This window comes from Mesitornis unicolor, unplaced genomic scaffold, assembly GCF_000695765.1.
Source record: "Mesitornis unicolor isolate BGI_N332 unplaced genomic scaffold, ASM69576v1 scaffold6755, whole genome shotgun sequence".
Taxonomy (NCBI): domain Eukaryota; kingdom Metazoa; phylum Chordata; class Aves; order Mesitornithiformes; family Mesitornithidae; genus Mesitornis; species Mesitornis unicolor.
The window spans coordinates 14,775-39,337 of record NW_010187419.1 but is presented as its reverse complement, the minus strand read 5'-3'; the positions used below and the strand labels follow the sequence as shown (position 1 = coordinate 39,337).

The following is a 24,563-nucleotide window of genomic DNA, read 5'->3' as shown; positions in this document are numbered from 1 at the left end:
TTTCAGTTAGAATCAGCTTGAACAAAACAGTGTCACGTTGGCAGCAGCAGGCAGTTAGCCTTTCTTGCCCTTCTTCTTAAGCTCTAAGAACAAAACGTAGCTGCTCTGTGATCTGCAGCACCTTTTTTTCATGAGTTACCTGTTACAAATAACCCAGTATACTGCATGGAGTAGGTCCCTTCTTGTGTTACTGAGTTCTGATTTCCATATTTCAGTTAAATATCTTGACTAATTTCTCGCAAAGATGTTAAACAACAAAACTGTCTCGTTGCAGCATTCACATTTTACATCCTGCCTGTTGCCTCTATTGTAAAGCAAAAATCTAGTTATCTTAGACTGATGGCCTACATATTAAGAGTATACATATTAGCTAACAGCTAAAATTGCCACATGATACAGAGTCTGAAGGATGAAGATGACACATAGGTCACTTGCCACTGAAATCATAGTTGACTATGTAGAAAATGAGCTCAGCAGGTTTTGCCCTTGATCTAGAAGTTCTGATGTGAATAACTTAAAGGCACAGAACATGAGCACAGCTTGTGCACAAGAGGATGAGTGTGGTATAAACAGAGGGCATTGCCTCTTATCAGGAGCACATTGCTTAAGTGATTGGATACAGAAAACAGTCATATTGAATACAGCATCCAGAAAATACCAGTAGGACTATGGGCTAAGGGCTTGACTAGCATTTATGGTTAACTGTGCTTGAGGTTATATTAAATAGGCCTGATTGAATTCAACAGACTTCATTAAAAGGGACAGTGACCTTATATAGTACCTACCAAAATTATGAGCTCTGTACTTGGCTTTTCTGTCTTGAGTGCTGGTGCTCTACAAAGCAGTCTGTGATAGGCCTGTGCATGAATTCTTTGTCTTCCTTGATGTGAGGAGTTGAGTGAAGTCTTCTGAGGAGCTGTATGAGGAGGAAGGCAGGATTCTTCAGTACTGTGTGGGTGGAGGCCCTGCCTGGTCACTGGCTTTACTGATAATTTAACCATGCAGCTCCTGTACCTCTCTTCCTCCTGGGGATTCAACTTGCATTGGTCCTGGGCTTGGTTATATCATCTTGGCTCCCGTAGGGAATGTTGAATCTTGTGAGCCTGGAAGTAGTGGGTATGGCTCATGATCTCAACACAAAGTAGCACAGTCTGATAATGAACACTTGCCAAGGAATGTGGATAAGGGACCATTTAATCTCTGGATGGGGATGTGATAAAGTTCAGTGACTTCATCTGTGTACTTTAGGGTCTTTGTCATTGGTAGGATTCAGTATATGAGGCTCTGGTTTTGGCTACTGTGTCAGTGATGATTATCCAAGGGATGTAAATCTTAGGCAAATCCATACTGGTAAGGGATGATGGGACTTAACTGATAGCGTGTAAATACCCAAACTCCTTCATCCACGAGATTGAGAGTGGCAGAAGCTATATATCCATGGATGCTAAGGAATGAATTTGCTTCAGAAGAAATTGTCACTGAAGCTTTTCTTCTGTTTACAAATAGAAGTAACTCAAGAGACATCTGGTTATGGGAAACAGGAAATGAAATCATTTAACATCATCTGGTTTTTTTGTGAAAACAGTAGAAATCTCTAAAATTAGCTTTCAGCTTTGTATCTCCAAACTTGTGTGCTAGGAGGATGGACATTTAAACTTCATAGGTGTAAGATAACATCCTTATACCAAAAAGTCCTTCTGGCTTGTATTTCCTAAACCAGAATGGCCTAAAAGAGCTACGTGGGAGTTCTGTTTGTAACCCAGGTTGATATGGACTGTTGTCCCACTAAGCAGATGCTGTGGTGTACATAATCATGAGTTTCTGTTTACCCTGGATCATGTCAGGCTGAATTGTGATAATGTGATATTTATTTTTTGGGGAAAAAAATAATTAAAAAATAGTATTTTACAGTTTGATGTAGAAATAGTTACTTTTATCCCGCCCCTTACATGTTTTATCATCTTAATCCTGCTCAGAGTAATCCTGGCCAGTCACCTCCAACTCTGAAGAAGATGATTCAGATGGCAGGGGAGATTGCTGATGGGATGGCATACCTCAACGCCAACAAGTTTGTTCACAGAGACCTTGCTGCGAGAAACTGCATGGTGGCAGAAGACTTCACCGTGAAAATTGGAGGTGGGCTTTCTTGACTTTCACACAAATGAAAAACATCATCCTGAAAATTCAGCATCTTGGAAGGCATTTTAATTTTTTGAAAGCTGTTTGAAAGACCTTTTGAAACTTAGTCGTCGTTCAAATTTCTGCAGAATGAAGTGTGTTCCTTACGAAGGCCTGCTGTGATTTAAGACCTGTGAGCAGTCAAGATTGAGTTGAAACTCTTGGAATATCTCTACTTGCTGTTGTTCCAGTGAGAAAATAGTATAGCATTTGGGTTTAGAAAGAGCTTGTGGAGCAGTGATTCCAGGTGCAGATGCTGCAGACATCTGGGCGGATGGTGTAGTTACCACTGGTGTGTCATTCGCTTTTCTGTTAATGCACAAAAATAATTCCACCTGTTTACTGAGTCAAGAAGGAGAAATTTAGGGTTATTTTAAAGCGTATCTGATTTGGAAGTGGAATGTAAGGCCTGACTTCAGCTGGGTGCTTTCCAGTCTGAACTGGAGTTCTGCTTTCCAGACAACAGAATGACTTTTCCTCGGCTCTGCTCTTAGAGCACTGCTTTTTTTTTCCCTTCACCATCCCTCCAAAATAGTGTCAGATGAGTTTTTTCAGACTCCTCTCCAGAGAGGCTGATTTTAAGCTTTTGGCTGTTTTTGAGTTGTGCATATTAAAATAACATGTATAGCAACAGCCTTCTGCTGTAGGAAACTCATTCTTTTTCTCTGAACTTAATTCTGATAATTTGTGTAAGTAATCCTGTCATTTGGGAGAAAATAAAAATGATTTCATTTTGAGTCAGTTAATTAGGAAATAAGATCTTTGGGGGATTTTGTGCATTTTCTGCAGGTTTGGAAGAAGTCAGTGTAAATCCTTCCCATTCCAGTTTTCTCACTCCTCCTCCCCCAGTATTTTACAATTCTTTGAACTGAAGGTGGTGCATTTCTTCCCTTTAACACGGTGCATGGTTACCCCCAAAGCATTCCGTGAAATACGCTGCACAGCTCTCATTTATGTGCAGTATTGAAAATCCCTTTGTGTGGAAACAGTTTGGGAGCATGTTGACTGGAATGCTTCAATTCAGACTGTTAGGATCTCAGAGGAAAAGCTTTATGCTGCACTGTCCTATACTCAATGTATATCTGTTTCATACTTGCATTACGTTTTTTAAAGAATTTTTTCGTTCAGCCAGGATAAAATCACCCTGGTGTGTGGGAGTGATGGAGCAGCTGCACAGCTGGGCTTTTTAGTCATAACCATTGAGGGAACCAGTGTCCTCAGCAGGCAGGGAATGAGAGGGATCAGTGGTTGATTCATGGACTGGTAATGGTGACATCCATGGAGTGGTCATGGTGACATCCATGGAGTAGCAATAACCACTGTGAGAACTGGAGGAATTCTGTCCTCTTTTCATTCCACTTTTCCCAGTAAAAAAGGGGCAGCTACAGGTCCTTTGATAAAGTGGATTTTGCCCTAGATCTGCTGTATTAGCAGAATATATCAGAATTTAATATTAGTAAGAGACTTTATGCCACCTGATTTAATAACTTTTTGGTTAGTGTCTGCAAACGTAGTTACTGGTTTACATAGGCTGGTCCAACACCCAGCAGTTTTGTGTGCGTCAAGCCGATTGTACAGAACAAAAAAAACCCTGGCATAAGTCAGAGCTACAGTCAGGAGATGAGCACTGTTAGATCCAAGTCTTGCAAACGCCTACGTATTTACAGCTAAGGACATGTGTATAACCCAAAGTGTGTTTTTAATACTGGTCTGTGTTAGTCATAAATGAATAGCCTAATCCTCTGTAGCATTTGAGATGGAATATTATACAGGCACTGGAAATTACCTTTGGAAAGAGGAAAAATAATGACACGCATTTCCCTCGACATGTGAGATTGTTTAATTAAAGACAATAGTATCAAGTGCTAAAGGAGTTCTTTACATTCTTTAGAGAGAAAAGAAAATCATTGCATTTGAGAACAGATTAATGAATTACATGACCTTCAGAAGACTTAGTGTACTGCAAGGCTTGAGCATAAATCCTGAAACTCTTCATACTAGTATATTTAAGTCATTCAGACTTCGCACCCACTGAAGTCAGAGGTAAAAACCTCTCTTGGTTTTGCTGGGAGGGAAGCTAACCAGCCCCAGGCGGCAGGTAAAATGCCTGCAAATAAAGTGTTGTGGTAATAGATTGCAGATTCCTTGCACCAAACTGATTCTCTGCTGGCTACAGTGACTTGTGTAAGGGGAAATGTTCATAATTTTATCATGCAAACTCCAAACGTTTATACCTTCTAGATTTTGGCATGACAAGAGATATCTACGAGACAGATTATTATCGTAAAGGAGGGAAGGGTTTGCTGCCTGTCCGCTGGATGTCCCCAGAATCACTGAAAGATGGAGTCTTCACAACGCACTCCGATGTCTGGTAACAAAAAAGGGGCTCTGAAACACTCTTCAGCCCCTCTTCTTTCTAGCCTCTTTCTTGTTTTAGTAGGCTTCACTAAGCATACTCCTCCTGTCTCTTCAAAGATAACTCTTTTTCCACTGTGAAGCGTTCTGCTTTATATTTCATAATTCCATTGCAAAATCAAGAACTCACGAGGTTAAATTCTGCTCTGGGAGCAGAATTAAATGGATTTCCAAACCTGGAGGTGGTAGCATGTTTCCTGCTGTGGGTTGTAAAAATCAGTTGTGCAATGAAAAAACGTTACCCTCACCTGGAAGAGCAAGTTGTCATTTTTCAAATTGCCCTCCTTCAAGAAATGCGTTAAAAGTTGCCAAGAATATAGAAAGGTTCACAGTGTTGACCTGCTTTTCTATCAAAACCTTCTGTGTAAATAACTCTACTTTCCCGCAGACGGTTTGTGTACACTGGCAGGTTTTTTTGGGGGAGTTCTCCCTTGTGTATATCCATCTCCATTTGGAGCTTGGTTTGCTTGTTTTATATACCACAAGATGCAGAAATGAGATTTTCTTTAAAAGCACATTGCCGAGTTGCTGTATCTGTGAAGTTATTAATAGAGGCATTTGGGAAATTTCACAATATACTTGTAGAAGAAATAATACTCTGGAACAGTTTCCCACACACACCCCCCAAACTTTTGCAGATAGGTAGGGAGGGCTTGGCAGAAGATGAACGTGTACTGGCAAAACCTCTACTCTGTCTTTTATGGTTTCTCTGCCTTCCTAACAAGATGTTTTTACTGCTGATCTGTTACAGAATTGGCAGCTGATTGCCTCCAAATGTCTAGGAGTCGGTAGGAATGGTATTTTAGTAGTAAACTGCATCTTCTTTGAACAGCTTGAGGATTTTTGGAGTCAGTGGACTGCAGTCCACAGCACCAGCTTCAAGTGAAAGGTTCCTAAGAGGAATTACATAGCAAGTGAAAAAGCAAAGCACCAGAATGCTGCTTAAATTTTTTTTTGCATATGACTTGTAACTTATTTATGAATCCAGTAACCCTCAGACTTGGAAACAGATGAAACTAACCACTTTGAGTTGAAGGAGAAGCCCTGTATCAGCCATTTATCTAACTGAACAGCCCAGGCATGCTTTTGGCAGTCCCTTCACAGTAAAAGAATTCTGGGACATGTAATGGCTTCAGAAAGCAGACAGAAATTTGGAATATATCACTAGAAAATCCCCAGATGTAGAAGTGAACAAGGCTGGAGTATGAGCTGGCTGACCTGCCTGTTCTTACCACACAACAGGAACTTGTAAGTCCAGCCGTCATCTCCAGCCACTGTATCAAAAGCCGGCTGCGGCCGATCAGGTGTCGGCTTTGGTGACGCACTGCGCTTGCTCCATACGCTCTTTGTAACGTATAACTGTTAAGTGACATTATTGTTTGAGCACAACTCAAATTCCAGACAAAGGACCAAACCCGCAGGTGTGACGCCAAATTAAGCATCAGAGGTAAATCAGTGCTCGAGTTGCTGCAGGAAGTACGTGGGTCCTCCCTTTAACGTCAGTACGATTTGGCATTCCTCAGTCGTTCAGTCTGACGCAGGGCTGGGCAAACAATATTGTAGTTTATCAGCGGGGCAGTCCGAGAGAAATATCCTCGCCAGAAGTCACATGAAGGAAAGTAGCTGATAAGGTTGGAAAATTTGAGAGAGAGGAGTAAAATCTGTCAGATTTTTACTTGAAAACATAGGAAAAAATTGTGTTATGGAGAGCTCTGCAGCTCTCATCAGTATTTCAGACAGCTTCTCCTTGGAGTGGTTTGTCATCATAATTGTTAAAAATGACTTACTCTGAAATAGAGCTCACAGAGGTGTAACTGTCTTGAGGTACCAAAATACCGGTTCAACACGAGGTATTGTTTGTTCAGAACACGTATACGTTTGTGCTTGCCACGTGTGTCCACAGCTGTAGATTCAGAAACGTCAGTCTGAATTCCAAATGTAGCAGAGCTCGACTTGTCGCTGTCGTGAAGCAGTGTCTGCTTACTCGATCTGCTCATGGCGAAATGGATCATTCTGGTTTACTTCTCAGTACCGTTCAGAACAGGCACTGTGCATCGAAGGGCTCTTCGTGCCAGGAAAAGTTACCTGACTCCTTGTATGAGTTCAGATTTTGAAGTTGCTTCATGGCAACGATGTAGCTTGGCTGGTTTGGGGGCCATTTATTTTCATCAGACAGTAAAAAACCATTGAGATTGTTTTTCCTGCCTTTTTGGTCGGGTGTTGTGACATCTGGTTCCGTGTTCTTCGAGATCAGTTTTAGAAGCCAAAATGTCAAAAAGACAAAGCTGTGCGAGTGGTTGGAGTCCAAGATTTATAAGCTGTAAGGTGAAATGGCAAACTGCAAAAGAGCGTCTGGAGGTTTTGAAGGGTGGAGTTTTGTTTTAGCAATTCATTCTTTTACTGCTCTTCAGACTGCAGAATGAGGTAATTAGACAAGACTGGTTTTGTTGTCGTTAGGGAAGGAGAACATCTTACAACGAATGCAAGAGTGTTCAGGGTGAGGGTGTATTTCTATAAATAACGCTGCAGCATCTTGTGTTCTTTCAGAGCTGGTGGTTGCCTTGAAGGAGCAACATAAGCGTATTTGTTATGATAATACGGCTGGGAGGTGTGCAAGACTTCTTCTCATTATTCCTGCAGTGATCAAAGTAGCTTCAAAGGCACCAAAATGTTGAGTTGACCCCTCTGTCCCTCCCTCCCCTGAAAGGCAAACAATTGCAAGTCTGTTTGTGGCTTCTGGCTCCAGATGCAAACCATTTTAGATACAGTGGATAACCGAAAGATAAAACCACTCTGCCATAACCAGCTAATAATACTGGACTCCTGTTTTCACAACAATACCCTATTGAAACCACGCTGTTTTTCTCTAAGCTTGACTCAGCATTTTAGCCGCAGAAGACAAGCCAGCATCTAGATTTTCTTCCTTTGCCCAGCAGCTCTAAAAGTAGATGACTCTTCAATGCAGGGCAGACAATTTGAGCCACGTCTGCTCAATAAAGTCATTTTAAATGGAGGTATTTTTAGAAAGCGTCGATACTTACGTCTAAACTACCCAATTGCATAACTATGCTTATCTTTCTTCGTCAGTAATCAATTTCTATTATTAGACAGACTTCTTTTTTCTCTTCTGCTGTCCTTTGTCGTGAGTTGGAAGGAGCTAGAAGCTCTGTTTTGAGACGGTTACATACATGCAGACTGCAAGAGGGGGAACTGAGTTTCTCTTGGGAAAGCATTCACATTTCTTCCGTGTGTTTTTGCAAACTTGCCTTTGTTGTTTGCTGCTCTATGTTGTGATCCTTACTTTGCACCTTTGACTTGGACCGGGGCAGAAACCAAAGCAGAGGGATAAATGGGAAGCATTACCTGAGAAGCGTTGTTGTGCCTGGGGAGCGGAGGTTGGCTGGTTTGCCTGCTTCTAGTGGGAAGGCAGATGAGGTGCACTGGTGTGGTGGTGCGCGTTTGCTGCCCGGCTCTCGGCTTGCTGGAGCGCTAAGGGAAAAATGCAGCTTTTAAATCGGATTTGTGTGACTCAGGTATTTGTGATGAAAAGCAGCTTGTGCTGGAATGAGAGCTTACAGTTCTGCATTATTGCCTTGTCAGCTGCTCTTAGGAGTACCCGAGATACGTTACATGAAGATTTTGAGTTTACCTTTTTTAAATGCACGGATTTTTTTCGTGCTATCTCTGCGGCGGAGGGGGAGGGTAACACTTGTGGAGCTCACTTTAAATAACCCACACCCAGCCGTACCCAGACCCTTGTTCAGACTTTAATGATCAGGTGTCTATCCAGCCCGAGGTCCTCTGTACAGGAAGTGCAGAGATAGCAGCAGAATTTTTATTTATTTTTCCTTGCCTGCATCTTTCCTTCCCCCTCTCCACTGTTCTTCCCACCTTCCAGTGCGCCTGAAGTCTGAACTCAAAGCCATAGGAAAAGGAGTTGAGACGCGAGCTGATTCCCCAGGCAAGCTCACAGCTTGCATCTCCTCTGAGTTCAGAAGCTGCTGGCCAATGCAGTGAGCTTGTGGCAGCTTTGTTACTGATTGAACTGTACATAACCGAGGAATGTTGGACCTGCTGAATGAGATGATGCAATGAAAAATGGAGATGTGGTATTACCAGCCTTTTCTTACAGAGACCATTCTGAAGAGTCAGTCAGAACTGGGAGCCTGTTTCTCTCCATTGACTAGAGAGGTTTGAAGTCAACAGCCTCTGATGCTATAGGTGATGTGGCGACCACCACAGCTGCATACTTTTTGAGAAATTGGGGTTTTTTTGTAAAAAAAAAAGTACCCATGGACATCTACTTGCTCAGCATAGCCTAAGAAAAATTCCTTGTAAAGATTGCTCAGCTTTCTGAAGTTCTGGCTTGTTTTCCAGGTCTTTTGGTGTTGTACTGTGGGAGATCGCAACGCTAGCAGAGCAGCCATACCAAGGCATGACCAATGAACAAGTGCTGCGCTTCGTGATGGAAGGAGGTCTGCTGGAGAAACCAGACAACTGTCCCGATATGCTGTAAGTGTCAACAGTTACCAGTGTCCTCAGAGGGCAGTTTATTCCTCCTGATCCCTTCAGTGTTCCCTTCTGCCCTATCTGCCACAGAAAGGGTCATTAAAGAGTGACAGTGATGTGAGGTGCTGCTTTTGAACAGTCTTTGTCCATCCTGTCTTTTGTAGTAGTTTGACAGAGTAGAAAACAACTTCGTTTGTGGCCACAATCTCACTTTGGGCTCTCTCCTCTGTTAAGGAAACAAACCCGATCTTTGCATTACTGAGTAAATTTAGATTTAATAAAAGCTCATAAGTGACATTTGCTACAGCAGAAGACTTTGTGCCCACATCTTGTCTCTTCTGCTTAAAGTAATTCTGTTGTGTGTAAGGACAAAAAAAAGCTTAGGATGAGCTGAAATGTACTGTGCATAAACTCCACAGAATTGAACTTTTTAGTTCAGCATCCAAATAACTGAATGTATGGCTCCTTTGTCTGAAGCAGCGTTGGGTCTGCTATTTCGGTCACAGTGCTCATCACACTGAGATAAACAGATCTCCGCTCCTGACAGTTCCCTTTCCTGTAAGCACACACAGAAGCACACAAAAACCCCCTTCGCCTATCCCTAAAATTCAGTACAAAGCCTTGCAGTAGAGGAGGGTGTGCAGTGCAGCAGGCTTCAGTTTTTAGCTTTACATTGTTGAAATACCTCTGCTGGCTTTTTTGAAACAACAGTTTCAGTTGTTCAGACTGTATTACTTTGATATACTTCCCAAACCGGCTTTTGGGAAGGAAATACTGCATCTTGCAGTTATTGAAATTTGTTGGAGGCCCACAGAAGGGATACAATCACTTAAGGGCCTCAGCTGCTTGGGATTCTTAGGAAAAGAGCTTTTTTGGCTGGAGCCTGGCTCTGGTTTCAGATGACGGGCAGTGTTGTTCTGTTGTTTGAGGGGGGTGGGAGGTATATGCAGGGGGAGGTGTAGCTGCCATGTGAGTCCTCAGTTTCACATTCTTTCCCTTCCACGATGCTGTGGAGAATTTCTGGCAGTCGGATTGACTGGAGATTGTTTAACACGGTCTGAGCAGTGTAATGGAGGGGAGGAGTAGGCAGAAATGGGGGGAGAACAGGGTGTGTGAAGGGGTCAGCTCCACCAGTCCTTAGGAAAAAAAATACCTTTACAGTGAGAACATCTCCAGCAACAGATCCAGTGTTAGAAATTCCCCATTACCCTGGGGCGTGTGTGGGATGGAGAGGGGCACGAGAGGGGAGTCACAGCAAGAAGCTGCCTTTAGTGCAGCCCACCCAGCCCCTTCTCCCTCCTCCTCCTCAGATGCTTCTCTGCTTGCTCGGTGAAGCCACTTTGGGGGTAACTGTGAGCTGGGAGAATTGGGTTTATGTCTGGCAGAGCAAATATTGGCACCAGTGTGTAACAGCAAAGGCATTTTTAGTGCTGATTTTAATGAAGAAGCTGTTCACACATTGGTTGTGGCCACCAAGACTTAAAGCGTGGCATTGCAGAGGTGCAGAATAAAAAAAAAAAAATCTTCCTTTGACTTTAGGAATTTTCTTTTTGAATTTAGGGCTTCTTTCCATCAGAAAAAAGAACAGGGCTGAACTAAGGCACATCCAGTTTAGTCATGTCATGTTTGTTTGGGGTTTTGTTGTTGTTGGTGGTTTTTTTTTTGGTGGTACAGTTGTGTATAAAACATCCTGACTGTCCAAAATGCAGGGGAGAAGGGAATTGAATGTATTAACCTTAGAAGCTTATTGTGACTTGCTTGAGCTCCCTTTCAGCTTGTTTTGTCTCTGTATTAGACCTGGGTCTGGAGGAATTCAAACAGGCTGCTATAGGAGCAACAGTAGAGAGCTCCAGGAATAATCTTCACCTTTTTTCCACACACATGCATTTGGCATCCAAGGAGCCAATTTTGTGTTACTGTGAGGCTTTTTTTTCATGAATATTTTTGCTTCTTTCCCTGTCTTCCATCCCATTTGCCCAAGATGCTGTAAAGATGCTGTATAACACTCACTAACCTGACAACTGCTGCCAGTCTTGAACCTCACGTTGCTGCTGGTGGGCGCAGAGACCTGGTTGTAGGCAGGGTTCCTCTCCTCTCCAGCTCGGATAAGGGCTCCTCAGCACCTGATGGCATAAGAAAATTATTGAATGGACAGGAGAGTGCTTGTAAATAGTTGCAAAGAGCCCTGAAATTGCATAAGGATCTTGCCATGCATCCCCAGCACGTTTCAGGCGACTGCGTTTGGATGCACTCTATGAAACCCTTTGTAAGCTAGGAGGTTATCGTTCTGTGGAGGTTTCTAAAAGACTCTGTCTAAATACAGGATTCTTGGTGTGTTGGTGCCCATAGAAGGTGTTTTTTAGACAGCACAGATTCCCACTGGTGGAGGCTGACTGGTCTGTGATACTTAGAAGTAACTCACAGTATTAACCAGGAATTGCATTTCTATATATCTCATGTGGTAGGCTACAAATGCAGAGGTACTTTTTTCTTCAAATTAGTTTGACATGGAAACAACTGAAATGATGGGCAGAACACAAACGTACCTTCCTGTAGTGAGACGGGAGTGTACGGACGTGCACAACCCTCCAGAACAGGTGGAGGAGGTGGGCTGCTGGGGATGAGGATAGAGAGAAGAATCTTGCTGCAACTGTCCCCAAATCTGCTATTTTTAACCTTGCCGATTATGTGAGTGTAGACACAGCCGTGCATGCCCCAGCCACAGTGCAGGGCTTTTCCTAAGGGCCTCTCATTGCCCCCCCATGCGAATGCTACGTGGTGCGAGCAGTCTTGGCCGTTCCCATCTCTGCTGAGGCTGCAATGCAAGCAACGCTCGTTGGTGGCTGTGCTTTGCTATCCCCCAGTAGCAGCGAGGCGGTGACCTTTAGGTGATGAGAGACCAAGGACACTTGAACGGGAGAGGTTCTGTCCTGCAGTTTGGTTGTGTGGGATGCTTGCACAAAGGGGGATTTTACAACGTGGTCGTCGTGTGGTTCAGAGAGGTGGTAAACCCCTGCAAAAGGGCGAAGCACAAAGGGGACAGCGTTTCTGGAGGCTTTTTACTGTCACACAGGGTGAAACGAGACTCGGCTCTGTTTATGCTACACCCTCTTGGCATAGTTTGCATGGTTTTACAGACAGACCCATGCAATAAGACAGATGGTTCAATGAGACGGTGCCAGGAGAAGCTTTGCTGTTTTTCTCCTCTTCCTGTGTAATAAGTGATGTTTTTATGTACTCCCATTGTTGTGGCAGTGTTCATCAGGTGATGGCTGCGTGGCAAGGAGGTTCGCTACAGCTGAAGCGCTCAGACAGTGTGTTCCCATGGGGCTTTTAAAAGTTGTGGAGGCTGGAATTCCACTCTGTTTTTGAAGCAGAATTGCTTCCCCCACATGTATCGGAGATGACTAGACTATTTACGCATTGCTGATTTTCCCTTTGTTCCTGGCGAGTGCTCGGGTAGAAAGCAGGGTCTGCGGTGCAGAGGTAACGTCTGCGTGTGGAGACAGCAGCGTAGGAGAGGTCCTTTCGCTTTTCCCCACCAAATCCAGTCTGATGCAAAGCACAAACGCACACTCAAATGGAACACAGCTTCTATAGTAATTTTCCATTTTCTTTTCTTTTTTACTGTCTCGGTGCAAAAGTAACTCTGTTTTAGCTCAGTTTTTGGGCAAAAGATGCATGAGACGGACACTGGGTATTCCTCTGTCTCGTGAGAATGCCTCCAACTGCCTTGAGCTTGCTTACTACCATTCAGAAACATAATTCAGTAAAACTGTTCAGGTTGCATTAACAGCCTGTAAATTCTCCCATTGTCTGCTGGAAAGGGATTTTTTTTTTGTTTAAGATAATGTAAGCAAGGTCTTTGAACCCGCAGAGTTAAAAAGGAAAAAAAAATCCTTTTATGGGAACTCTGTAGGGTTTTTAAATCTGGAATGGCTTAAAAGAAACATCACATGTCCTTGTTTGTGCTGATGTCACATGCATTACTCCACTGCTTGTGGTATCTCCTTAGCATTGCCCTTAGGCCTCGGGGCACAGCGCCAGCGAGTATCCAGTGTTCTTGGCTCCAGCTCACGCTTCTATTCAGGGACGCAGCAGTCAGCTGGAAAGGAAACAGCAATGAAGTAACAGAAATGGATTTTATGTATTTATGTCTCAAGCTTTCCTCCTCCTTTGTGGGTGAGGGTATAGTGCAGTTTTATAGTTTGGCTTCACTTTCATTATGAAAGGCTTTTTAAAGACTCAAAAACAAGCAATAGTTTAACAGTGTTTATGTGTCTACGTGCCTGTTGCAATACAGCATTGAGTACCCAGGGAGTTCTCCCAGCACGGACTGGTTTTGCCAGCTTCTTTTTGGGTGTCACAAGGCCGTGCTCAGGTGGTTGACTTTTGTTCAAGCAGAGTTGTGCCAGCAACGTTCTAACAGGAATATTTGTGACTTCAAATGCACTTTAGCTGAGATCACTTTTGTTTTGGTTGAAGCACTCTTGGCAGTGTTTGCATCCCAAACACAGCAGCTTTCCCTCTCTTTGCTGGTTCTAGTCTGCTGAGAACACAGTGCACCCTGTGAAGCAATGCAACAGTATTTCCCAAGGAGTGAGGTTCTGGGGAAGGGAGTTCCTTTTCTTTGGTTTTGTTTCAGGCCAGAGCCCCCAGACTGCCCAGACCCCGCTGTGTGCAGCCATGCACAGCAACGGCCTTCAGAGTCCAGGGTTTTCCAGCTGGGTCAGTCCTCTGGAAAGGTTTGTTCTAGAGCAGGGGCTCTGGAGACTTTAAGACATTGCACTGGGATGGACACCGGTGCTATTCAAAAACAAGTGAATTTTTGCTTGGTTTTGTCTCTTTAATTAAAAAGACAATCATTGCACACCCTGCTGCAGAGATCTAGTTAACTGCTGCGGGGGCAAAAGGCAGTGAGAGTGAATTGAAGCATAAAGTAGAATTTCTTCCTTGCTTTCTGAAAATCTGTGGAAGTTAGGAAATTGGTGGTGGTGTTTTGTAGAATCAAAACCAAAAGGTTGGTGGGCTGGCTGACCTTACACGTAAGGCTGGCATAGGTAGGGAAATGATCCCAGGGTGGCCGCTGGACCAGGCTGCCGGGTGTCGTACTGGGACTGCGGGTTGCAGTGCTGGGACGTAAGTCACAGATGGGGAGGGTTCTCCAGTGCATTGCCTCAGCTGAATGAGTTTTCTTTGGTGGTTTTTTTTGAGCTCCATTCTTATTCTAGCACAGAGTAGTAGTAGTTTTGGCCAGTGGTGACTTCCTACACACAGCACGTTCCTCTGAGTGCTGTGTACACAGAGGATTGGCTCGAAGAATTAATGTTAATCTTCCTTTTCTTATTTAAATTTGTCCCATTACTTGTGCTGTGTTAACAGAAGACATCCCTATTCCACCTTCACAGATGGTGAAATCCTTTCTCATGTTGTGTTTAAAGCTCAGGGCAATCTCTCAGGAATATCCAATTTTGCTGTGTCATGAAAATGCTGTTTTCATTATGTGTGTATTATTGTTTCATTTTGTGGTTTTGTTTTGCCGGCATGGGACATCGTACAGATCTAATCATGGATGTGCTTAAACGGATGATCTCACACTCAGTAAAATGTTAATGCATCCCTGGCCGTAAATGAAAATAACATAATTTTAAAATAGAAGATTAGAGAAAGTCTTTGAGATTGGTGAATGTCTTTTGGGGATTACAGTTAATTTTAATGTGATTTTGTTCTTTCAGGGGAAAAAAAGCAGTGCTTTACCTTGTGTGTATTTCTTCTTTTAATTTTGTCCAAGACACTATTGATACGGTGGGGATTGGTTGGTTGAGAAAGACAATCCAAGAGGCACGGTCACGTAGCTGTATGATTGAGTAAGCACAGGATATTTTGGAGAAAAGAGAGTAATATAAAGTCAGAATGAAAGTACGAAATGCTTCTGGATGTCAGCTCTCCACTGGAGTGTTGTATGGGCGAGCGTGTGGAAGGGAATGGAGAAGGCTGAGATAGGAGCAATAGGAGTAAATCAGTGCTTAGAAAGGAGGTCGAGATGTGACACGGGGATCTCAGCCTGTAAAAATTCTGTCACTTCGTCTTCCATCAGAATTGAACGATTTTCTCAGACACGAGGTCTGATTTGGTCACGGTTGGTTGGGCTCCAGCCGGGGTTCATGAAACACCTCAGTAAATGGCTTTGCTGTGTTTCCTGTCCAGGTTTGAACTGATGCGCATGTGCTGGCAGTACAATCCGAAAATGCGGCCCTCCTTCCTGGAGATCATTGGTAGCATCAAAGACGAGCTGGATCCAGCATTCAAAGAGGTCTCCTTCTTCTACAGTGAAGAGAACAAGCCTCCGGACACAGAGGAGCTTGACCTGGAGACTGAAAACATGGAGAGCATTCCTTTAGATCCCTCCTCCACCCTCCAACCCACTGACAAGCACTCAGGACACAAAGCCGAGAACGGCCCGGGCGTGGTGGTCCTTCGGGCCAGCTTCGAGGAGAGACAGCCGTACGCACACATGAACGGGGGACGCAAGAACGAGAGGGCCTTACCGCTGCCCCAGTCTTCGGCCTGCTGATCCTTGGAACCAGAGTCTCACAGAAATGAAACACAGAGAAACACACGCATTGGGGGAAGAAAAACAAACAGAAAATTACAATATATTCAAAAGCCTACTGTACCTCAGTGGATCTTCAGAACTGCCATAGCTGCACTTGGGAGAACCCTTTTTTCAGTAAACAAGTTATCGTATTTTTTTCTTTTTTCAATATGCAAGCAGATGTTTGTTTCAGTACAGGACTCCATTCATGGGGCACACAGTTGGCCTTTTAAAACTCTAATGTTAACACTTAATAGCAACAGAAAACTTGAGATCTGATGTCTCTCTCTCTCTCCTCTTTCCTCTCTCTTCTCTCTCTCTCTTTCTGTCTCTCTTTGCTTCATAATGGGAAACATATCTGCGTGCAAGTTCAACCGTACAGCACTTTTATCAGATCAAAGATATCGCAGGCCAGGTGGCTCCCCGATACCCTTGCAGGCACCTGCCTAACACTGTAGGTCTTTATAAAAAAACAAACAAACAAAAAAAAACAAACAAAAAAAAACCACAAAAAAATTAAAAAAGACTGGATTTTTAATGTTGCTCTTTAATCTTTTTAGGAACACGTAAAAAAATAAAAAAGGGCCATCATTCGTTCAAGGTTGTTACCATTTTCAACGCTGCCAAATTTTGCCAAAAAACTGAACTCTGTTTTTTGTTTTTGTTTTTGTTTTTTTTTGTAGGCATGGAAGGAGCACAGTAATCAACTGCTCTGATTAAATGAGATCCTGACCAATATGTTCTATTCAATCATACACTGGTATTTAAAAAAAATCAAATCAAATTGTCTAGATCTTTTTTCAAAACTGGACAAAATGTGATTATTTCTTTTTTTTGTGATGGAGAAGATAAAAGGGATGGGGTAAAGAAACCTCCAGCCCTCTCCCCATCCCAATGAATTCTGGACAAAACTGGCAGTGGTGAGCTAAATAACACGTGCATTTCGTACAAAAAAAGTCAACCGCACGCCAAAAATGAAACACGAAAAACACGAAAATAACCGGCAGAGATCTCCATCGTTGCAGCCTGCCTTCCTTCACAGGCTTGCAAGGAAAATACACCTAGAAACACAAATTGGAGAAGACAAAAAAAAGCAGTAACCGGATTCAAGTATATGATGCTTTGTTGACCTTTTCTCTTTATTATTAAGACTTCTCGAAGGGTCTTGCAGTTCTATGTTAGACCATGGATCATTTGCATACACATTGTCTTTTGTGTCACTTTTATAACTTTTTTACGGTTCAGATACTCATCTATATGTCTGTACAGAAAAAAGCTGCTATTTTTTTTGTTCTTTATCTTTGTGGATTTAATCTATGAAAACCTTCAGGTCTGCCCTCCTTCCCTTCCCTCCCACTTCAACAGATTTTCTTATGCTTTGTACTATAGTGTGTAACTTTTACTTCCTCCTTCCCAGTAACTGATACCTTTCATATGATTTGCCATGAACTGTTTAATGCCTTTTTATAAATACATTTCCTCTTTTTTTTTTTTTATTTTTTCCCATTAGTTGTTTTACAACATCTTGGCTGTGTGGGCTACAGGGCTTTTGAGGGGGACATGGAGAAAGAAGGGACACCCTGCACGGTACCACTGTGCTGGGGTGTGGTGTTTTTAAACCCTGGTTTTCCTTCCTTCCCACTAACCTCTGCCCAGACAGCATGCGAGTCTCTTACAGTGCAAGGCATGATACAAACTCAGGTCAGAAAAAAAAAAAAGGTTAAATATTTAGTACATTCTTGTTCAGTGTTTATATTCATTGTTGTACAAGGGTCCTACCCCTCCTTCCCTCCCCGCTTGTTTTGGTTGTGGCGCACATCCACCCACCCATCCCCACACACACTCCCCACGCAGACACACATATATGTATTTTTTTTTTTTGGTTTTCATTTGTTGGGTACAACAGCAGACACCAGGCTTTTGGGTCACTGATTTTTAAAATGACTATTTGAACCCTTCTACCCTGTGAACAAGAGCTCTAGCAGTTGCAGCTGGTGATGCCAGGCATTTCGGGTGGCCATTGACCACCTGGCTCCAACAAACTCCAGCTCTTTGCCTTCCCAATGAGGAAGCCCTCATGGAGGGCACCCCAGGCTGCACTTTGCAGCCTTGGTTAAAAAAAAAAAAAAGAAATGAAATAACAACAAACCCGAACCAAACCAAACCCAGCAGGCCATTTCCTTGGGGCTGGGTGGAAAGCGTGTAGCTGGGGCCAGTGGCTTGGCTAGCAAACGGTTAAGCGTTGGCAGCTATGGAAACCTGTACAAGTACAAGCTTGTTGCTTAAATCGTAGACCAAACTTCAGAACAAAAGGGCATGAGGAAGCTTGTTTGTTCAGTTGCAGAAGCCTTGGTGAAGGGGAAGGAGGGGGCCATCAGAAAGTCTACAACCGAGTCGTAGCAGTTGCTCATCTTACCTTAGTTACAGCATCTAAGCCTTTGTTTAGCACTGATCCAACCAAATGATGGCAGTGAAGAGGTGGTTCTGGGATGGAAATGTTCAAATCTTTTGAGTAAGAACAAAGAATTAAAATATACTGATTGCTAGTTTTGACTGGAGATTTTAAGAAGTTTGTAGTGCTTTTTGCTTGTGTAGTTTAGGTCCCATTATCTTCTCTTGCCTCTGTCCCATAGTTATTTTTCCCCTTTAAAAATGAAAAAGACAAAAAAGTTAATTAAGAAGGTATTCTATGTAGGATTTTTTATTTATTTTTGTGATATCAGTTTAAATCACTGTAGAGATGCCCCATAATAAATTTAAATACTGAGATAAGGGTTTTTGAGTATGACGGGGACAGTTTTTGATTTTTTTTTCTCAAACATTTATCTACCTCACTCTTATTTTTTTATATGTGTGTATATAAAAAAAGTACATCTCACATTTCTCAGCAGCCAATAAATGCCGTTGATACTGGTAACCTCTCACTCCATATACCACATGCTCTAGGTTCTGGAGGGAAACAGTCACTGCCGGTCACAAAAGGTCACTTCTGAATATTTGCCTCAATTCCAAGCAGTTTCTCCCATTTTTTTGGTTCAGATTCATTATTGTGAGGAGAAATCCAAGAGTTGTCGGACTTGGGGTGACCGTTCTTTAAGGAACGACAAAGGCTTTTTAATGCGCTGTCATGGCAGTCCTCGGGTCACCAACAAAATGTGTGTTTAGATGAGCAGAGACATAGCTGACCTGATACGAGGACTTCACATTACGAGTGGTTGACGAAATCTGTTACAGGAATTAATTATTTACAGTGTTTGAAGGTCCAGAAAAATTACTAGAGTAAAGGGAATGGTCTTTCTGTTTGTCCTGTCGAATGGGCTAAGTCATTCCTGCCAGGTTTTTTCCTCAGATGCCACAAGCACCAAAAAGACATTTGGCTCAATCGGCACCTACAAATGAATTGGCTGGTACAGTAGTAGCATTGCTTCTTTGACCAAAAAAACAGTGGAAAAAAACCTGTCACAGGCTGCCTGACGATACTGCTACATCGAGTTTACAGCTTGGGATCTTTGCTGCTTCTGTTTGATGAGAGCACTGATTTTATTTTTATTTTTTTTTTCAAAACTAACATTGGATTGATTTCTTTTAACGTGCCAGTAGAAATTCAGTTCCCTTTTCTTCCCCCGTTTATATGCTTCGTAACTGTGGATTCTGATGGACCAGCCATCAAATTTTAACTGCCCTCTGACAGCGTGTAACTGGTTTACAAGCGCACAGGACTAACACGAGCTTGCCGTCAACTTGATGTATAATGTTTCTCTTTTTCCAGCTCGGGCAGCTGTTGGTGCAGGTGTTGGATGTGGTGTCTGAATAACGTGGTGCTTGGCTACTTCGAGTTGTGCACGGCCTCTTGAATACACAGCGCTGTGGTTAAGTACTGCAGTTTGGTTTTGGGGGGAGCATTTCTCTCTAGCCCTGAGAAACCAGCAGGATTTGAAGTTTTTACTAGGTTATTCAGATTTTCCTTTTTTTTAATTGGTTTCCAATGACCTTTTGGTGCAGCGACTGTTCCCCTCTCTTGCACATATTGATTACCACAATTGGAGATCCTCAGATCTTTCAGCTGGCTAGGAGGGTTTTGTTAAAACTGTCCAAGTTACTGGTTTTTATAATTGTATGTAGGTGGTTTTAAAATGCATTAGGAAGAAACACTAATGACGTAGCACCCATCATGATGAGCATTTCAAAAAGCACTTCAGTAGAAGACAGTCACGTGCCATCACGTACGCGTGCGTGGTGACAGTCAGCTCTCCTGGACCAAACCACCTTCATGATACCATTGCGTTCTGTGTTTGCAATTCAAGCTTAATTCCTTTTTTGTTCTGTTTGTTTCCATAGCTTTTTTTTGTTGTTGTTGTGTTTTGTGCATTTTGAATAGCTTTATTCACATGGGTTTTTCATGCAGCCTTCCCTTGGACAGTAAATCAAGTTGTTTGTGCATGTGAACAACTGAGAATTAATGTTGGCTTGATAGAGTCATAATATGGTTTGTAATGTTGTTCTTCCCTGAGACCACTGGCTTGTCTGGTATGAAAAATTTATCTAGAACTTCAGTTATGTTTGAATAAAGTTAAAGTAATGAAGTTTGTTTATAAATAAAAAACGAAAGCCCACCCAGCCCTGAAAACCAGCATTTTAACAAATGGTACCAAGATGTTTTCATGCAGTAGGATAACAAATTGGCATCACTGTGGGGAGCAGGCAGCTCTGTGTTAGTGCCTGGACGCTGTTCTCACCTGACTCGTATTTAAAAGCTGCTCGGTGGCACAGAAGGTGGTTTGGTTGCAAAGGAACGCGGCTCCCACACAAATGCAGAAGTGGCAGCTGCGTGGTACTCAATCAGGTGCTCTTTTGGGGGAGCAATAAACTAGACGCAGAAGCCGAGCGTGATGGAAGGTGTGAGGCCTGCCTGTGTGCACCAGGGCTTTCTCAGTGTGATGCCTCTGCTCTTGAAAGCTGGCTCGAAGTGATGTATGGTTCTAAGTGCGTTCGCACTGATGCTCCTCTTGGTCTTTAAAAAACAAAGGAAAGAAAGCCCAGTTTGCCCAGGACGACTGGTCACCAGATGGAACCACTGTCAGGTCCTCTGGGAACTGCTGAGGGGTGTTGAGTACAATCCAAGTGAACAACACTCCAATTGTTGGTGTAACTCCATTCATATATATCTATATATACATATATATATATCTGCATATGTATATCTATAATATAGATATATATATTTAAACCCTTTTCATTCCATTAGTACAAGTAACACTTGTTTCCTGTTATTCTTATTTTGTTTGTCAACAGTGTATTTAATCACTGGGCTTAACAACAGTGGAGGAAGGTGCAAGGGATCCACTCCTTACTAACCAGTGATGAAAGCCAGATATTGCAACTTAACCCATGAGTAGTTGTGCGGACAAGAATTTCAGAATGATGCGTAGAAACAATGCTAGCGGCCAGGGGTGCTGAAGATACAGAACTATAAATAGGCAGGAGGGCTCCCAAGGGTGCCTCTGTCCAGAAACTGGTTGCTCAGAGACGACGAACGGCCTCTGAAGTTGAGTGCAGCCAGGTGAATGGGAACAGAGAAAGGTTCATGTGGAGAGGCACGAGAACAGAGGGTATGAAATGGGTATTTACAAAGACACAGGGCTTGGCAGAAGGTTGAGGTAGTTTCCTGAGCTTGGTAAGTGGGACAGCATCAGAGCTCAGGTGTCACAATTCTGATCGTTGGTACTTGTAAATAAACCTCCAGACATCCCAGCTGGAGTGGTAAATTCATCACCAGGAGTGTAGCAGTTGTTAGCACCGGTCTGTGGGGACCAGTTTCAACTCACAGTTGGTCTGTTTTGCAAGTACCTTACGACTCCCTAGTTGGTGTGTGTGCATTTGCGTGCGTGCTCATCTTTTATTTTTGGTATGCGTTCCGTTGATTAGTAACCATTAGCATTTTCACTAGGGCTTTAAGTCCAGTAGATTACGGGTAGTCAGTTGACGAAGATCTGGTTTACAAGAACTAATTAAATGTTTCATTGCATTTTGTAAGTACATAGAATAATTTTATAAAGTGTTTGTAGTTTATAAATGCCTAAACTATAATTTAAGGGCACTCTTCTGTGTCTGCGTATGGGTGTGTCTGTCTGTGATCAGGTGTTTTGGATGGTACCAGTTTACTAGCTAGCTTTACAATATGCCAAAAAGGATCGCTAACGTCCAGTTCACGGCTCGTCCCTCTCCCCCTGCCCGCCCAAGCTTTGTGTCCCAGTATACAGCAAATGGATAAAGGAATTGGGGAAGTGTTCTGTATCTTCAGTATCCTGGTCTTCCAGAGCCCTCTGGTTGGGGTGGGATCATCTGAACCGGTCATTTTGCTTTACTGTCTAGGGCAGTTGACTTCATGGATTACCAGAACCTCACTGGTCGGGGAAACAGAACGGGTTTCGCTGCTACCCAGTCTCACTTGTGCTGGTCAGTACCTGCTGTACGGTGGCCATGTGGTTTGAAGGAGGCGACTGCATAAGAGACAGAGGGAAGACGGTTTTCATAATTAATGCCGAAGAGCTGCTTGCAGATTTCTTCTGTATGCAGCCTCTAAATGAGCACCAGTTGAAGCTGTGTTGAAATGAGCAAGGCAGGGTCCCTATTTATTTTTATTTAATATTGACGATCCCTTCCCCCTCACTCTCCCCAAATTTGACCAACCACGTTGCTGAAGGGTTCCGATAATTTAGATACTGTTTAAAAAACAGCTCTTCTGTTTTCTGAACCAGTGAGGTTTGAGATGAAAGGATTGGCCAGAGTTTGTCTACCTCTGGGACAAAAACAAAACTAGAAAGTGCTAAGGAATGGATGCAGTTGCAAATACAACATTTTCCAATTTTTCTTGTTTAAATTTTTTTAAGAGAAAATTAAACAATAACATGGCCAATTTATTACATAAAAAGACTTGCTGTGTATAAATTATTCCTAAAGAAATTCCTGTGTTTATATTAAAATTAATTAGTAGATAAAAAAAATTTCAAAATGTTTTTGTATATTCTGTTGTAAGAATTTATTCCTGTTATTGCGATATACTCGGGATTCTTTACATTATGAAAAGAAGAAACTTTGTCTATTTTGAATGGCTGAAGCTAAGGCTCCTTTAGTTTCTCTTACTCTGCTTTTTTCTAGTAGTTTCAGTACTACATGATTTAAGTTAAATAAAAGAATTCTGTATGCATTTGCCTGTTTTCTGGATTTGTTGCTCCTTACGCAAAGCAGGTACAGGTTGGTCAACTCAGAGTAAATCTCTGCTTTTCTTCTGCCCTTTTTGGCTGCATTTAATTGAACTGCTCTGAATAAATCCTAGTAGAGGTTAGTACTGCCACTGTGTTGTGTTGAAATCAGAAGTATTTTCATGCAGTGTGACCGAGCATGTGGACCCTTTCTCAATGGGCCTTTGAGTCCTGTTTTGCAGTAGGTAGCTCGCTTGAATAAGGTAAGGTTTTTTATTTATCTGTTTATTCGAAGAACCTGCTCTTATTTACCCTTGCCGCAATCCACAGATGAGGCACTTGGCCATCCAGCACGTGGGGATCAGTTTTCTGTAACGATCATTGGAAAAGAGTGGCAAAAAGACCAGAATTCTCTTGGCGTTTCCAGTTCCTCTGACTCTTCTTATCAAAGTGTTGACTGAAATAAGGCACGATGGTGGCCCAAAGCTTCATCTGCTGCCTGTGCTGCTAGGTTTGTCTTCTGTTCTTTTTACTGACGTGATGCTTGAGGAACGGGCTTTTGTTTCCCTGGAGAAATCCCAGGTGTCCACATTAAGCTGCTGCTGTCCTGTTGTAGTGACTGTTTTTGAAAAATACCTGCTAAATTCATCTCCTCCTTGTCTGTCATGGTACTGGCAAGATTATCAAGGAGAGCATGCGTTGACATTCCCTGTGTGCTGAAGGGGAGGTGCTGTAACCCTCTGTCATACCCATGGTACAGTCCATGGTGCGTGTGACGGGTGGAGGAGCTGGCTGCGCGGAGGGGCACAGAAGTGATCTGTCGCTGTCCCATTCCAAGTCTGACAATCTGGGATGTCATTCCTGTTTTGTAAGTAACGTGATGTGCCATTACGCAGTGCTTCAGCGATTGCCTGCCTTGGGACATGTTAGCTTTTTGGTTTTGATGTGTAAGTCCCTGAGTAGCCGTCACCTGTTGTACTGAGGGACTTGTCTCTGTGCAAGGACTGCGGTGTATTCCTTTGAGACAGGCACTGAGCATTTGGGGTCACTGGTGGTGCTGGGCAGTTGAAACCTGAATTACTAATAGCATTACGGTTTCTGCTGGATTCATCACCTGTTCCTGATGAGGAAACCAGCATTTAGAGCAGATCACTAAGAGATAATTATAAAACTTCACATAACAGATGTTTTGTTTCCCTCATATTTACATTTTTTATGTGGGCACTTTGTATGACTGAACTCTCTCTCTGGACTTGGACAGGGGCTGAGGGAGACCTCTGTCACATTCACCCAGCGCTGAATGTCCTTACAGCTGTAAGCATCCATCTGGGTTCAGCAAATCCGTGTTCATGTCTTTCTACCCATCAGAACTAGCATTAAGCATCTAAAATGTTTTAAGTCCAGTTTTGTGTTGTCTTTAATCTGCAGCAACCTTATCATTGTTAGCAATGCAGATTGCCAGTCACTTGTTTTTCCTCTCCAGCTTTCTACACCAAAGGGAGATGTAAACAGTTGTTTGGGTTTTGTAAGGAAATTTCACGGAAAATAACATGGAATATAAAATCCTTTATATAGGGGTTTTAAAAAATCTTTAGATTTGTTTCATTTAAGAGGTAAGGAACTGCATTCTAAGAAATCCTATTTTTCTTCTCCTGTGATCCATT

At 42.8% G+C, this 24,563-nt stretch overlaps 2 protein-coding genes across 2 annotated transcripts in view; one reads left to right on the top strand and one right to left on the bottom strand.

Moving 5' to 3' along the window:
* The window catches only part of IGF1R (insulin-like growth factor 1 receptor), a gene marked incomplete at its 5' end in the record, with an annotated part of 163,598 nt that extends 147,435 nt beyond the window's left edge, over positions 1–16,163 (top strand). Inside the window, 4 exons of the mRNA XM_010185437.1 lie at positions 1,977–2,136; positions 4,420–4,549; positions 8,971–9,105; positions 15,310–16,163. Coding sequence (XP_010183739.1) covers positions 1,977–2,136; positions 4,420–4,549; positions 8,971–9,105; positions 15,310–15,676 — 792 coding nt within the window. The remainder of the gene's footprint in view (positions 1–1,976; positions 2,137–4,419; positions 4,550–8,970; positions 9,106–15,309) is intronic.
* A 491-nt stretch (positions 16,164–16,654) lies between these two features.
* Positions 16,655–24,563, bottom strand: part of LOC104541384 (pyroglutamyl-peptidase 1-like protein) — an 18,220-nt gene continuing 10,311 nt past the window's right edge. Inside the window, exon 6 of the mRNA XM_010185436.1 lies at positions 16,655–16,758. Within this exon, the coding sequence (XP_010183738.1) occupies positions 16,655–16,758 (104 nt within the window). The remainder of the gene's footprint in view (positions 16,759–24,563) is intronic.